Genomic DNA, 14,005 nt, shown 5'->3' with positions numbered 1-14,005 from the left:
TTCTATGTAGAAATAAAGTAATAATTAAAAAAAATGACCATTTATATACAATTTTACAAATTTTCACTTCATTTTTAGACACCATTTTTAATCTATGCCTTAATATCTATAAGACTTCTATGCTTCTAAATCCAGAAAATGGTATCTCGGGAAATTATATGCTATGAAAACACTGGATTCAAATTGGAATTTGTGTCTTATACGTCCTGTAAAGACAAATCCATTAATAAACTGATGATTATTTTTGGCAGATGTCGAACGAGTGTGCAGAGAGTCCAAGTTTATGTGCTAATGGTCACTGTCAGAACACTCCAGGCGGATTCCTGTGTGCGTGTGAGCCTGGCTTCATGCCTAAAGAGAAGGGCACCAGCTGCTCCGGTAATTACAAGACTGTCCCATATAAACTCATATGCACAAAACTAACAGAGTAGGGTTCATGTTTGACTGGTACATATATTTCCTATTCAATTTCTTTAGCTCTTTCTTTTAAGAATCTTTTATTATCAATGATTTATTTTGTGGGCATGTTAGAAAAGAAGAACATGGTCCATTTGGAGCCATTACCTGTCCACTTTCTTGGCTCTTATTTTGTTCCAGACAGATCAACACTCACATGAAGTCTACTTTTGGTCTTGAACCGCAATGTGTTTGTCTAAATACAGGCACAGCTCTGTCTCTTTCTCAACTCCAAACACATCCTGTGTGTGTGTCATTAGCTGGTTTTCAGGGTTTGCAGACAAGGTAGAATCCACCTCCCAGTGACACACTTTGAGGTTTGTGGAGGAAGAAGAGAGCTATTATCGTACCCTCAACCGAGTCACCCAAATACCTCAGCACTGCTGCAGATGAGGAAATGTTCATGGTACTTGGAAAACACGTCTTCTCATATTAGGAAATCCAGATATCCGGAAACTTCTGCCCAGAGTTACTCATTAACATCCATTTAAACTGATACGGCCAGCACATGGGTTTCTCTGGTTAACTGGTTTCTTTAAGTTTCACAACAGTTACACATTTAGGAATGTATTCCACCTTAATGCCGCAATTGGGAATTTGTTAAACTGCTGTGGAATGGGGAGCGTCAGCTCTTTAATGCAGTTGTTTGTTTGCTCAAGCCCAGTCTATGAGACAGAAATTATTTATTTTTGATCTAGGAGATTGATTTTACTCTTTGATTATGCCTGAAGACCACTTTTTATAAGCAGAAATGCAATCACAAGCCAGATTCACATCTACATCTTTCATTTGAGCACATCAGTGTGCCCATAACACCGCCAAACTACAGCCTCCAGGCTTCTTTGTAAATTCGTGGTTATTGAATTCTAGTTCTAGATAGGTTGGAAATTTGTTATGGGAGCTTAAACCTCAATACGTGACCTTGTAAGTCAAAGAACGTTGTTTTAAGTGTTGAAAATATGTCATTGTAAATACAGCTGTCTGCTTTAATGTAAAGCTCTTTAAAAATCTGTTGTGGATGTGATTAGGTGATGTGTTTTCACACTAACTGCTCTAACACATCCATTCAGTGCAGAGATGAAGTCTCTTAGGCAGCCCTTGGAAGCAGTTATTAAGGCAAATGGATGGTTGCACATGTAGAAGAAAAAAGGCATTTTGCCATCACACATCATGGCATCGCTATCGGAATGGTTTCACAGTTAAGATGCTTTTCTTTGTGTAACTTCATTAATAAGATGTAGCGGAACAAAAGATGGAGATGGAGAACAAAAGTAGCTTTCTTGCACCAAACTTTCTTGCACAAATCGTTTGTTTCCTGTTCTCCTCACAGTGGGGCAGCAATAACACCTATCCATTACAACAGACCCCCCTAATCAAACCTTCGCAGCTGCACAAGTACACTGCTGCATGGATATCATGAATTCAAATTTGATTTTGAATCAGTATGTTCATTTCCTGCTTGTGTCTATGTAGATACCGATGAATGTCAGGATGGGAGAGTGTGTCCGTCCGGTCTCTGCTATAACACTCTGGGCTCTTTCATGTGTTCTCCTTGTCCGGAGGGGTTTGAAGGGAGAAATGGCCAATGTGTTGGTAAGGAGCCCATATATATACAATGATATGTGTTTAGCACAGCTGCTTTTTAGAAAAATGAGGTGGGCTTTATAAATGTGACCCGTCTTCAGATGTATTTTGTGCGTGACCTTCTCTGTGCAGATATAAATGAGTGTTTGGATGAAGAAGTATGCGCTCATGGTCAGTGCTTCAATCGGGAGGGCTATTTCATTTGCACGTGTGATGAAGGGTTCTTGCTCACTCTTGACAGCAAGGCCTGCATAGGTACTCTCCATTCAAAGTTCAGCAGCTTTTGGTATTTTTCAAATATTTCTTTGGTCTCGATCCCGTCTAACAATGACAGATAAGCCTCTCCAACTTTTAAGTGATTTATTTATTTTATCTTTGTCTTTTTATTTTCATTTTGTGTTTTGTTATTTTGTTTTTACGATTAGTTTAATTAGGTTTGTAAATTGCTCAGCCTCTTGCAAAGCATGGCTTTTGGTGTGAGTTATGAAAGCATTGTGAATTTAATCACTGGGATTGTTAAACAAACAGGTTAAACAAAATCATAAAATGCAAGTGAGCAAACTGGAATTTTGTGTGTGCATGTCAGATATCGACGAATGCCAGGATGACAGCGTGTGCATCCAAGGTCACTGTCAGAATACAGAGGGGTCATTTATCTGCAACTGTGAGCCTGGCTTTATATTGTCATCCACAGGAGACCAATGTAACGGTACGAGCGTGCATATGTGTGTTACTGTATGTGTAATCGTGTATTCATATTAAAGGCACCTGGGATTGATTCTGTCTGCAGTTTGAAATATTCTGCTGTTTGCAGATGTGGATGAGTGTTTGGAGTTACCTCAGACCTGTGATAGTGTGGGACAGTGCGTCAATATCTTGGGATCTTACCAGTGCAACTGCCCACAGGGATATAGACAAGTCAACGGCACCAGCTGCCATGGTGAGACAATTCAGCTTACAAACACATACATACAGGGGCTGTGTTCTAGAATAGCATACTATCATACAACTCTTACCGTTTCTACAGTATGTAGTATGTATAATGTGCCTTTTGTGAGATTTTCTGTGTTCTTAATGCACCTGGATTCTTTCAGAGTCCTGCTGAAAGAAACCCAGCATTTAGCTGCTCAGTTGATTGGTTTTAGGATATTTTTTGGGGACTTTTCAGCTGATAAGAAGAGAAAACCAGCTGAAGTCCAGCTAAAGTCCAACTTGCTAGGAGACTAGCTAGTCCAGCTTGGCCATTCTGGGTGATCATCTTAAACCAAACTTCGCAGCACACTGCTTGGAATACTGTTACTGATTTCATCCCTCGAATCTTGTAGATGTTGATGAGTGTGAGGATGAGACACAAATGTGCGTCCCCAATGGAAAGTGTCTGACACAGAGGGTTCGTTCCTGTGCGAGTGTGATGCCGGCTTTGTGTCCACCAGGGATTCACCAGGCTGTGAGGGTACGTACACACACATTCTCTCATAGACGCATCCTGCTGTGGTTTGTCCTGATTCTCAGAGTGCTGTGTTGATATTTATCTGATGTTTTATGCAAAATGAATCTGTTGCCTTTACTGAAGCCCCAGTCTTTGGCAGCACGAAAAGAGTGAAAGAAAGAAAAGGATTGTGTGTCTAATGGGTTTTACATACGAGCCAATGTTATTTTTCCTCTGGTTGGGATGTGTGTATGTGCTCTTGGGGCCCAGTGAGGTGCCAGAGTTGTTTTAAAATGCCCCGTCCAGCAGTAAAAATGGGGAGAAGGAAGCATTTGAGCTGAATGTCTAGACAAAGAAAACATATTACATAAAATGGACCTACTCCAAATCAGTGTGTTTGTGTGTGCCCTGGCTCTTTCAGATGTAGATGAATGTGTGGATGGCAGCAGATGTGTAAATGGTACCTGTTCAAATACAGAGGGCTCATACATATTGCCATTGTGAAGTGGGCGCTACCGTCTGGAGCCAACCAATCAGACATGCCAGGGTAAAAACTAGAATCCAAAACAATTCGGTTTTCATCACTCCTCCAACAAGAACTCTTTGTTGACTGGTTAGTGTGCTGATTGGTCGGTTGTGCTGTCTGTCAGATATTGATGAGTGTGCTGACTTGGGGACATTTATTTGTGGGGTTTGGGCATGTCACAACACACCGGGCTCTTACCGATGTGAGGTGCCTGTCCACCTGGCCTTTCCCCGAGGCGAACACAGCGTCTGCATCGGTGAGTGCCCACATGCACCAGCTTTCAACCGGGAGGTCACCACCTCAGCTCCACCCAGCTCACATTGTTGTACTGCACATCTCCATATTCTGGTTCTCATCAGAGTTGTTTCTTTGTCTCTTGTGGTTTAAACATTTTCTAATTAACACTGCAGACTGCAATTATGTTTCTGATCAGACATACTCATACTCGTTTTATCTTCATATCTACATTCAGGTACTGTTTTGTTCATATACCCTACTGTTTGGCAAATTTGGGATCAGTAAGGTTTTTGTTGTTGTTGTTGTTGTTGTTGTTGTTGTTCTTTTAAAATTAATACTTTGAATCAGAGGAATGCATTTAATTGCTCAAAAGTGACAGTAAATACATTTTAATGTTAAAAAGGATTTCTATATCAAACAAATGCAGTTCTGTTGAACTTTCTATTCATCAAAGAAAGCCTGGGGGGAAACAAAACTGCCAGCACAACTGTTTTCAGCATTGATGATAAGCAAATCAGCATATTAGAATTATTTCTGAAGGCTCGTGACACTGAAGACTGGTGCAATGTCTGCTGAAAATTCATCTTTGCCATCACAGAAATAAAATCAATAATAAAGCATATTCAAATAGAAAACAGATATTTTATGTATAGTAATAATTCACAGTATTGCTGTTTTCACTGTATTTTTGATCAAATAAATGCAGCCTTCATGAACATAAGATACTTCTTTCAAGAGTGTAAAAAAAACTTTTAAAAAGTAGTGTATGTGATTTTTTTTTTTTAGTTTTTTTTTTTGTTCTTTGTTATCCATTCATCTCTGCCCAGATTAGCACTCAAAGAGCTCTAACATTTCTTTTCGGAGAATAATACAGTTTTCTGTATTGTCTCCCTCTCTCGTTTTAGATGTGGATGAGTGTTCTCTGAATGAGAATACCTGTGGAAGTCAAGGTGTTTGTCAGAATACAATAGGCTCCTTCAGTTGCCAGTGCTACCCTGGATTCAAGGACTCTCAGGATGGGCAGGGCTGTGTGGGTACGTATTTCCCCTTCCTAGTTTCTGTTATTTTCATTCCACAATTTAAAAAATAGACTAAAAATTGATGATATTCAATGAATTATCATTAATAGAAACCGAACTTTAACCTGACAACGGAGGTATTGTCGATGCTTCTAGTTAAAGAGTTAATCCAAAAATAAATGTCATTATTTACAGCACTCACCTTTTTCCCCCTCAAACACAAATATAAATATTTTTCACTTTCCAAAACTTTTTGCAATCAAACCCAATGTAGTACGAGAAAGGAAGGAATGATTTTCAGCAAATAATAATGCGTAATAGACTTAAATTGTGGTCTGTTCCTCACAGAACGCTAATGCATGACTTAACACAAGTTGTGTGGAGTACATTTTTGTCCTTTTTTTTGTGATCCGTCTAACACTGTAGAATAAAACATTTTGTTTCTCATTTGAACCATGAAGTCTTCATCTCAGTCAAGGGTACATCATTTTAAACATATTTGTCAAAATGCAATTCATTTCTTCAGGTGTAAAGATTTTTAAAAAGTATTTAGTGCCATCATAAGAAGTCTAATCTTGATTTGTCTACTTTGAGACAAAAATTCTGACAGGCAGGTAAACCACAGCTGGATTCGAAACCGAGGCGAGCACTCTTTGAGATTTTTGCCACTTCCTCTCAGACAGCTTAAAAAGATGGCAGGCACTTTGCTAGAGCCATGATTGATGTGAGTGTTTAGTTTCTTCCAGTCTGAGGGTGGATGGCACAGACCCTGGTAATGTTTAAAACAGTGACCGGCGTCAAACCCATCAGTGGCCCCACATACACTCATAGACACATGAATACACTGACACAGAGTCAAGTCCTATTCAAGTGATGGAGCCTCATGGTTTTATGTGGCCTGGTGTTTAGAGGTCTGGGGTTGCTGGCTTTTTTAAAAAAACATTGTGTTGTGGTGCAGCCCACCTTTTGAAAAAGAGTAAGAGCAGAGACAGAGGAAGTTTCATTTTTATTATATGTGTAGGGATTGGTGGTACGACTGTGCAAAATTATTTTATGAATAATCATAAATCATATGATCATTAAATACAATTTATTTCAATTCATTTAATTATCCCACATTTATTTAACGTATAAAACATTTTTGTTGAAATCTAAATAACAATTATAAAATTGTAGCTGAATTTTCAGCAGTCATTAGACCGGTCTTCAGTGTCACGTGATCTTTCAGAAATCATTCTACTATGAGGATTTGATGCTTAAAGAAATATTTATTTTATGGTAAAGGTTCTATTAAGGTTTAAAACAGTTGTGCAGCTTAATATTTTGTGTAAACCGATTTTTATTTTTATTTTTTGAATTGTCTTTACGGTCACATTTGCTTAATTTAATCCATCCTTGCTGAATAAAATAGTTAATTTCTTTCAAAAAGAAAACCTACCATTATATTACATTATTAAATTTATATTGCCCCTATATACAGTATAGGCCTATTTTTCTTCTGGTTTGAATCGAGGAGAGAATTTTCATACATACACTAAAAGCAAACACATTCAATCTTAAACACACACACACACACTCTCTCTCTCTCTCTATCTCTCTCTCTCTCATACTGTTTCTGAACAGGGTTTTGTTTGTCTTGCCGGCTTATGTAACTGGCCACAAACAACCTCCATCGTTTCCAGTAGTGATACACATAAATACACACAAATGTGAAAACACGCAGACCATGCATTCCTGTTTTTCATCCCACTACTCTCTCTTTCTCTTTCTACCCTTATCTATTCTTCCATCTCCCTCCTCAGTTTCTGTCTACACTCTTTCTTTTCAAAGATCTCAGGCCTAATGGAATGCTGCACAACAAGATTCCAGCCACAATACATTTTTCTTTATACATCCTAACATCCTAACTCCCTGTGCACTTGGAAAAAAACACAAAAGCATTATGGAAGACTGAATCAATTTCTTGGTTTCATTTGTTGCTTAGAAAAAGTAAATTACTTATCACTTTGTCGACAGAATTCTTTATAATCGTAATAAAGAGTGTTTTTCTTCTCCCCACACACAAACACATATAAATACATTTACTTTGAATGTTTTGAATAATTAAACCTATCAGTTTATACGTTCCCTGGGGATTGATGCTTAGATTGACGCGCTATAAATACAGGAGCTCAAGACCATGATTCAAAGTTCATGAACCTTAAGTACATGAAACTGATTAATATTGGATTAGTAAAAGATTACCGTTCAGTGAGTGTGTCACATGTTGATTGTTTAGCCGCTCTGACAGTCAGACTGATTTAAACAGGTGATCTGTGTGTTTGTGAGTCTTTCTGAGTGAATCATGTAAAGATCCAGCTCATAAGATTGATTCTGAATCAAAAATACACTATGAATGTTTTGCTTCTGAGTTTAGCCATCAGTGACGATATAAAAGAAAGATGGACAAAATAAGTCTTAACTGATCACATTTAATTCACACTCCAAACTCACAGTTAAGAGTATAATGTCTTTTAATGTGACGCTGTATAAAACACCTACATAAAAAGAAAAAACCCTTTCCGGTGTAGAAAATGTTCCCGTCAAACCCTACTCTAATCTGGAGTGCATGGAAAAACCAGTAGTATGTATCAGTTCTTATGAGGTTGTATCTGTCTTTTAAATTGTTCATCTGGCACTGACGTCCATTTTCAACTTTTTATCATTCCCTAGTGGTGCAGCACCCACATTGTTGCTGACTCCAGATGACTGTTTAACACGTCAAGGCTCATTGACGAGCTGGCCCACCATCACTGTGAGGGTCTGGTGTGTGTATGTGTGTGCGTCTTTCAAGATGGCTCCATTAAAGAAATCAGAGTCTATTGCACATAAATGTTCTCCATACAAGTTGATTTATTGCATCCTTTTGTATCTGGTGCTCTGAGATATTGATAAAAGGAGAATGAGAGCCACAGATGTGTGAAGCACCGAATAAAAGGGAAAGAACAGTAGAAAGGAAGAGAGAGCCTTGCTGCAGGAAGTAGACACTTGCATTACAGTGCTACTTCGGTCGTAATAAATTTAAGCTGTCAGAGACAGTCGGTAGAAAAATGGGGCTGTTTTATTTACTGAAGTCAGCTGTGCACACAGTTTGTTATTGTTCCATAAGGTTCCCAAAAGCCATCGTTTTGATAAGGAAATGTAATGAAAATGCTGCAGAAGGCTCTGAACCAATCAGGACAAAAGCTTTAGAAATGATAAACTATTCCTAGATAATGACCAATGTTTCACAAGCTTCAGAGTTCATGAGTTCATGTAAGTCTTTGGTTGTAAAAAGTCTGGTCAGAAATCTGGTGTCCCTCATGTTTCCGTAGTCTTTCTTACTTTTTGTGATTACATGCGATTTTTGTTCTTTTAAAATTATTATTATTAAAATATTTAATAAGTATCATTCTTGTAGTCCGTACAACTCGTGTGCTATCTTTTTCAAATCTTTAAAAGCCATATGGTACCTTTTTGTGAGGAACAGATCAAAAGTAGTTCACTGATCTTCCAATCCAATGAGCTGTTATCTCAACCACTTTCCTCTGAAGTGAGTGAATTGAACTCAAGAAAATGAATAAATCATTCTTTTGACCTGATATGCTTTACAATGAATACACTACACAACTTTTCCCATGATTTCCACTGACTTACTGTCTGGAGAAGTTGATGCTAGTTGCCGACAGTCAGAGCCAATTTGCAAATTAGAGTTGACCGATTTCATAGAAAACTGTCTATTGTATGATGGTCACAGACTCCACATTTTTAAGCTTCAGACTATGATTCCATCTAGTCTTAGAATATCAAACATGTTTAATTTAGAACACGTTGTTTTCATTTGTCACACATCTCCTAGCAACAAGGCGCACATTTCTGCATGAGTATGTTGTGATTGGAACAACTTTAAAGTGTGGTTGTGTATGACCTTCAGTCGTTTAATGTTATGATGGCCAGTTTTCCTCTGACTATTACAAAATCAGTAAGTGTATGATGCCTAGTGTTTTAAAAAAAAAATCTGATTTTAAAAGTTGTGTACTGTGTTCCAGCCTTAAACTGAACTACTATGATAAATGATGAGCTGAACTGAAGAACTGAATCAACACTGAACTGACCTAAGCTAAACAATGACTTCTTTTTAGAGCCGCTTTACATCAGAATTGATCTCTGTTTGCATCATTGAATAATTCTCCTGTTTATCCTTATAAAAGCTGCTTTGAAACAATCTGTGTTGTATAAGGCACTGTATAGATAAAGGTGACTTGACAAATGATCTCATCCGACACAAAATAAACTTCTGCAGTTCAGATTGTATCTTCAGTTCAATAATAAAACACGTTTTCTTGCCTGCAGATGTGAACGAGTGTGAGCTGCTCAGTAATGTGTGTGGTGAGGCCACCTGTGAGAATCGTGAAGGCACCTTCCTGTGTTTATGTCCTGACGAGATGCAAGAATTTGATTCGATGTCTGCCAAATGCTTCTCTAGACCACCAGGTAATGTTGTAGCCTACTGTTAACCACCACAATGTGATCGACCAATTTATTATTCTACATAGATCCCACAAACAGTGCCCTAACTCAACCTACAAGGCGTATTATGCCACAGATTACCTTTTTATCTGGACAGATGACCCCGGTCCTCCTCCTACGAAATGATTCTTCACATTTTAATCTCAGCCTAGGAGATCCTTTAGTGCAACAGGACAGTAACTTCATGTCAAGAGGGTCCAGTTCTGGTTAGAACAGAGGGATGCAAGGCGTGATGAATGGGGGTTGTAAACGATCTGGCAGGAGAGAAATGAGATTCAGTCTGAGGATTACAGAGGGACCAAAGCACCATGGGCCAAAAAGAAGCTCCCACGCTAAGATAAAAAAAAAAAAAAAAAAAACGTACAGAGATATACAAGAAGACCTATCAGAATGAGATAATTGCTTTTAGTCTAGACAACTCTTGAAGATTTCCTGAATGGAATTGTGATATTTAGTTTTATTGCTGGGTTTCAATAGTCCACTTTAGACATTCTACTATCTATATAGGTTTACTAACTCTCATTAGAGTATTACATTTATTCATTTAGCTGACACTTTTATCCAAAGCGACTTACAATTGCTATATATGTCAGAGGTCGTACGCCTCTGGAGCAACTAGAGGTTAAGTGTCTTGCTCAGGAATACATGGGTGTCAACCAGTGGATTGAAACCCAGGTCTCTCCGACCAATGGCATTTCGTCTTATCCACTGCGCATGATGCAATGATGTTTTAGCAACATACAGTTATTTATGCCAATCAGGAAGTAGCAAAAAAAAATCTAATAAAAAATGAGCACCAAATACAATTTACAAGCTCCAGTTCACTGTCATGCAGGCAGCAAATTTTTTTTTTTTTTTTTTTTTTTTAAGTTATCTGATCTGGGACAGGTTTTGTTTACCACTATACATAAGGCGTGTTAGATGTACAAAATTTGAAAATATCTTAAGGTTTAAGGGATTGGGCTGGCTGGATTGGAATCAATTTGTTCCTCTAGTGCTGAAGACCATGGTGTGAACTGGGAAATAAAAGAACAATGTTGATTGGTTGTGTGTGTGTGTGGTGTGTGTGTGTGTGTGTTGTACACCAGCTGTGCCTGGAAGATCAAGTAACAGGAAGCATTTTCTTAGATCTTGGCCAGTGCTTTTGGTTAAGAACTTTTGTTCAGATCCACCCACCTAATCCTCCTCCCCTCATAAAACTGTTTCAAACATTATTTTTTTGTTTTACGAGAAGAGCCTGATATCTCTTAACTTCGCTGTAAATCACATATATTTTTAACATATAAGGACAGCAGTTAGAACACCATTAAACTAGAATCACAATAGTTTGGACTATGAATTATATGGAAATAATAAGAAAGGAGCACTCAGTAACTGAAAAGTCGAGGGCTGAACTGTAAAAACTGCTCTCTTGATGTCATGCACAGTTTCTGCTGCGTTCTTGACCTTGTTTTTTAGTGTGTTCTTCTTTTGTGGATTACTGTATTGCAGTGAAAATTACATTATTCATTGTTTTTGTTTCCCTCCCAGTTCTGTGTGTTTTGTTGCATTGTGATAAACCATGATTGAAATTTCATAGCTGAATATTTTAAGAGGATGAAACAACCAGTCTGACTTATGTGTTGTGTTGTTGTGGTTGTACCTCACAGTCACACCTGTGGAGAGGAAAGAGTGTTACTTCAACTTGAATGATGAGAACCTGGTGTGATAAGTGCTGGCAAGCGGCATGACTAAAGAGGAGTGCTGCTTGTACACTAGGAGCCGGCTGGGGGACAACTGCGAGTCCATCCCCTGCCCCATACCAGGAACAAGGTATTCAGTTACATCACTCACAACGGCAATTTAAAAGTGCAGTACAAAGAACGAGAAGAACACTTTGTATAGAGATTAAGACAACATGGATCATTCAGTCAAGAGTGTTGAACTGAGGATAGTGAATTAATCATCCTTTTGAGGTGATTCTTTGCAGTGAATCAGTTGACCTGGTTCATTTTAGGTAAACTATTACTTTTAAACTTCAAGCAGAATAGAATTTTCCCCATTTAAGACTTTTTGAAAAAATAAAGTGGTAGTGAAATCAGAAAAGATAGGCCCAAATTTTCAACTGAAAGAAGGAACTATTTTGGCCACATGCATCGAGTCAGTGAGTTGAACTTGAGGAATTATTCATTCTTTTAAAGCAGTGATCCTCAAATCTGGCTCGCGAGATCCACTTTCCTGCCAAGTTTAGCTCTAACCCTAATCAAACACGCATGGAGTTTGCTAATCAGTGTCTTCAGGATCATTAGAAAATCACAGGCAGGTGTGTTTAATTAGAGTCGGAGCTAAACTCTGCAGGAAACTGGATCTCGCGAGCCAGATTTGAGGATCACTGTTTTAAAGTGATTCTTTGCAGCAAATTAATTTACCGGGTTAATTTTAGGTAAACTGGAAGTAGAACATAGTTTTTCTTATTTTACCACTTATGTCGTGGAACTTAAAAGGCTAAGCCCAAATCAAAGCTACAAGCAGCATTTTGTAGCTTTGTCATGCTTTGTCATGCTGCCACAGACACACCCTTTAATGAAACTCAAGATCTTCACTATTTAACATAGCAAAGCAGTAAGGTGACTGCATTAACATTTGATTAATTTTATAAACTAGTGCTTTCTTTGTTTTCGGTTTAAGAGATGAAGTCGGTGACACAGTAGTGGTCCGCCTGTATGCATGTTTCATATGGATTACATAATCTGAGAATTTGTTTTCCATTAGAAAGTAGACATTTCACACTCTATAGATATATTGTTTATGTCTGTAAGGGAGAAATCTATACAGAGTTTCGAGCTCAGGTTCACAGACTGAGGCGGCAGAAATTGCATCCTGTTTGCTTGCATTATTTTACAAAAAGCCTAACCTACAAACCTATCTACAACTTTACATATTTCTAATAATCACCATTCTTAAAATAAATACAGCAGACAGTTTCCTGTATTGACTACTGACACTGTTTTATGCAGATCAGTTCATACAGATGTGTCCAGCAGGCCGCGGTTACATTCCTCCTGTGGATCCTTTGATTCCTACAACCAGCTTAGCAGAAATATTCAAAGGTATGTGTTTGTCTGTGTACTTTTAAATGGATAATTCAACATTTGTCTGTTGTTAAAAAAAAACTGAATGACTGACTGACCTCTGTGGAACACTGAGAAGGTCAGTGGGGTCCAAAACAACACCGGACCCCAATTACTGTCATTGTACAGAAAAAAAATTCTGACATTGAGTTCATTTTTGGTTGAACTGTCTCTTTAATGTCTGGTTGTTTACATATGCTTTTGTGCATTTTATTTAAATTAAATGTATGCATTTAGCAGATGCTTTTATCCAAAGCGACTTACAGTGCATTCAGGCTATCAATTTTTACCTATCATGTGTTCCCGGGGAATCGAACCCCCAACCTTGCGCTTGATAAGTCAATGCTCTACCAATTGAGCTACAGGAACACATATTATTTGAGCATTAATATTCCTTGCACTTTTACCCCCGTTTTTGTAATGTGTGGAGGCAGCCGCAGACACATCGCTTAGCATCTGACCTACATATGCTGAAACACACACACTCACACACACACTCAGCAGCCTGCTTCCCAGTGTGGGGAAACCTCAGTCACAGGGCCAGTCTGATGCACTGATTTAATTTATGAATGCAGCGAGAGTGTGGTTTCTCTTTGGCTGGTGGCAGCACGAGTGAATGCGATGTGGTTGGGATGTGTGTATGTGTCGGCATACGTTTTAATTGAATGCTTATGGATGGTAAGGATATTTCCTCCCTGTCAGACTCCACTCAAATGACATTTCTCAATGTAGCAGATCCCCAAATAAGAACACTAACCAGAGTAACCCATCCAGATGCGTTCTGATATGTACAGTAGGTGTTGCCCAGGGTTTAGTTTGTTCAATGATGAAATAATGGAAATGTGTTGATGTATGTTGATTTGCAGACGCAGATGAATGCAAACTTTTTTGAAAATGAGATCTGCAAAGATGGCTTTTGTCTCAACACCCATGGTGGGTATGAGTGTTACTGCAAGACCGGACTCTACTATGATGAGAGCAAACTGCAGTGTGTTGGTAAGGTCCAAAATCACAATTTGCATGCAATTTCTTTTGTGTTTCAAAAAAGAAAGAAAGTCTAACATGTTTAAAGTAACATGATGATGAAAACATAATT

General features: G+C 38.3%; 1 protein-coding gene and 1 long non-coding RNA gene across 2 annotated transcripts; both read left to right on the top strand.

Annotated features, from left to right (window-relative positions):
- The first annotated feature begins 251 nt into the window (after positions 1-251).
- Positions 252-11,507, top strand: LOC113081547 (latent-transforming growth factor beta-binding protein 1-like). The gene is made up of 9 exons (XM_026253634.1): positions 252-378; positions 1,930-2,049; positions 2,173-2,295; positions 2,627-2,749; positions 2,855-2,980; positions 3,366-3,493; positions 5,194-5,266; positions 9,623-9,763; positions 11,449-11,507. Exons 1-9 carry the CDS (start codon positions 252-254, stop codon positions 11,505-11,507), a joined length of 1,020 nt encoding a protein of 339 aa, XP_026109419.1.
- A 667-nt stretch (positions 11,508-12,174) lies between these two features.
- LOC113081546 (uncharacterized) lies at positions 12,175-13,798 on the top strand. The gene is made up of 3 exons (XR_003282248.1): positions 12,175-12,405; positions 12,796-12,888; positions 13,776-13,798. It is a non-coding gene; the product is annotated as an uncharacterized LOC113081546 (long non-coding RNA).
- Positions 13,799-14,005: the final 207 nt, after the last annotated feature.

This window comes from Carassius auratus, unplaced genomic scaffold, assembly GCF_003368295.1.
Source record: "Carassius auratus strain Wakin unplaced genomic scaffold, ASM336829v1 scaf_tig00034588, whole genome shotgun sequence".
Lineage (NCBI taxonomy): Eukaryota > Metazoa > Chordata > Actinopteri > Cypriniformes > Cyprinidae > Carassius > Carassius auratus.
Note: the sequence above shows the minus strand (reverse complement) of the source record. Positions and strands in the feature narration are given on the sequence as shown.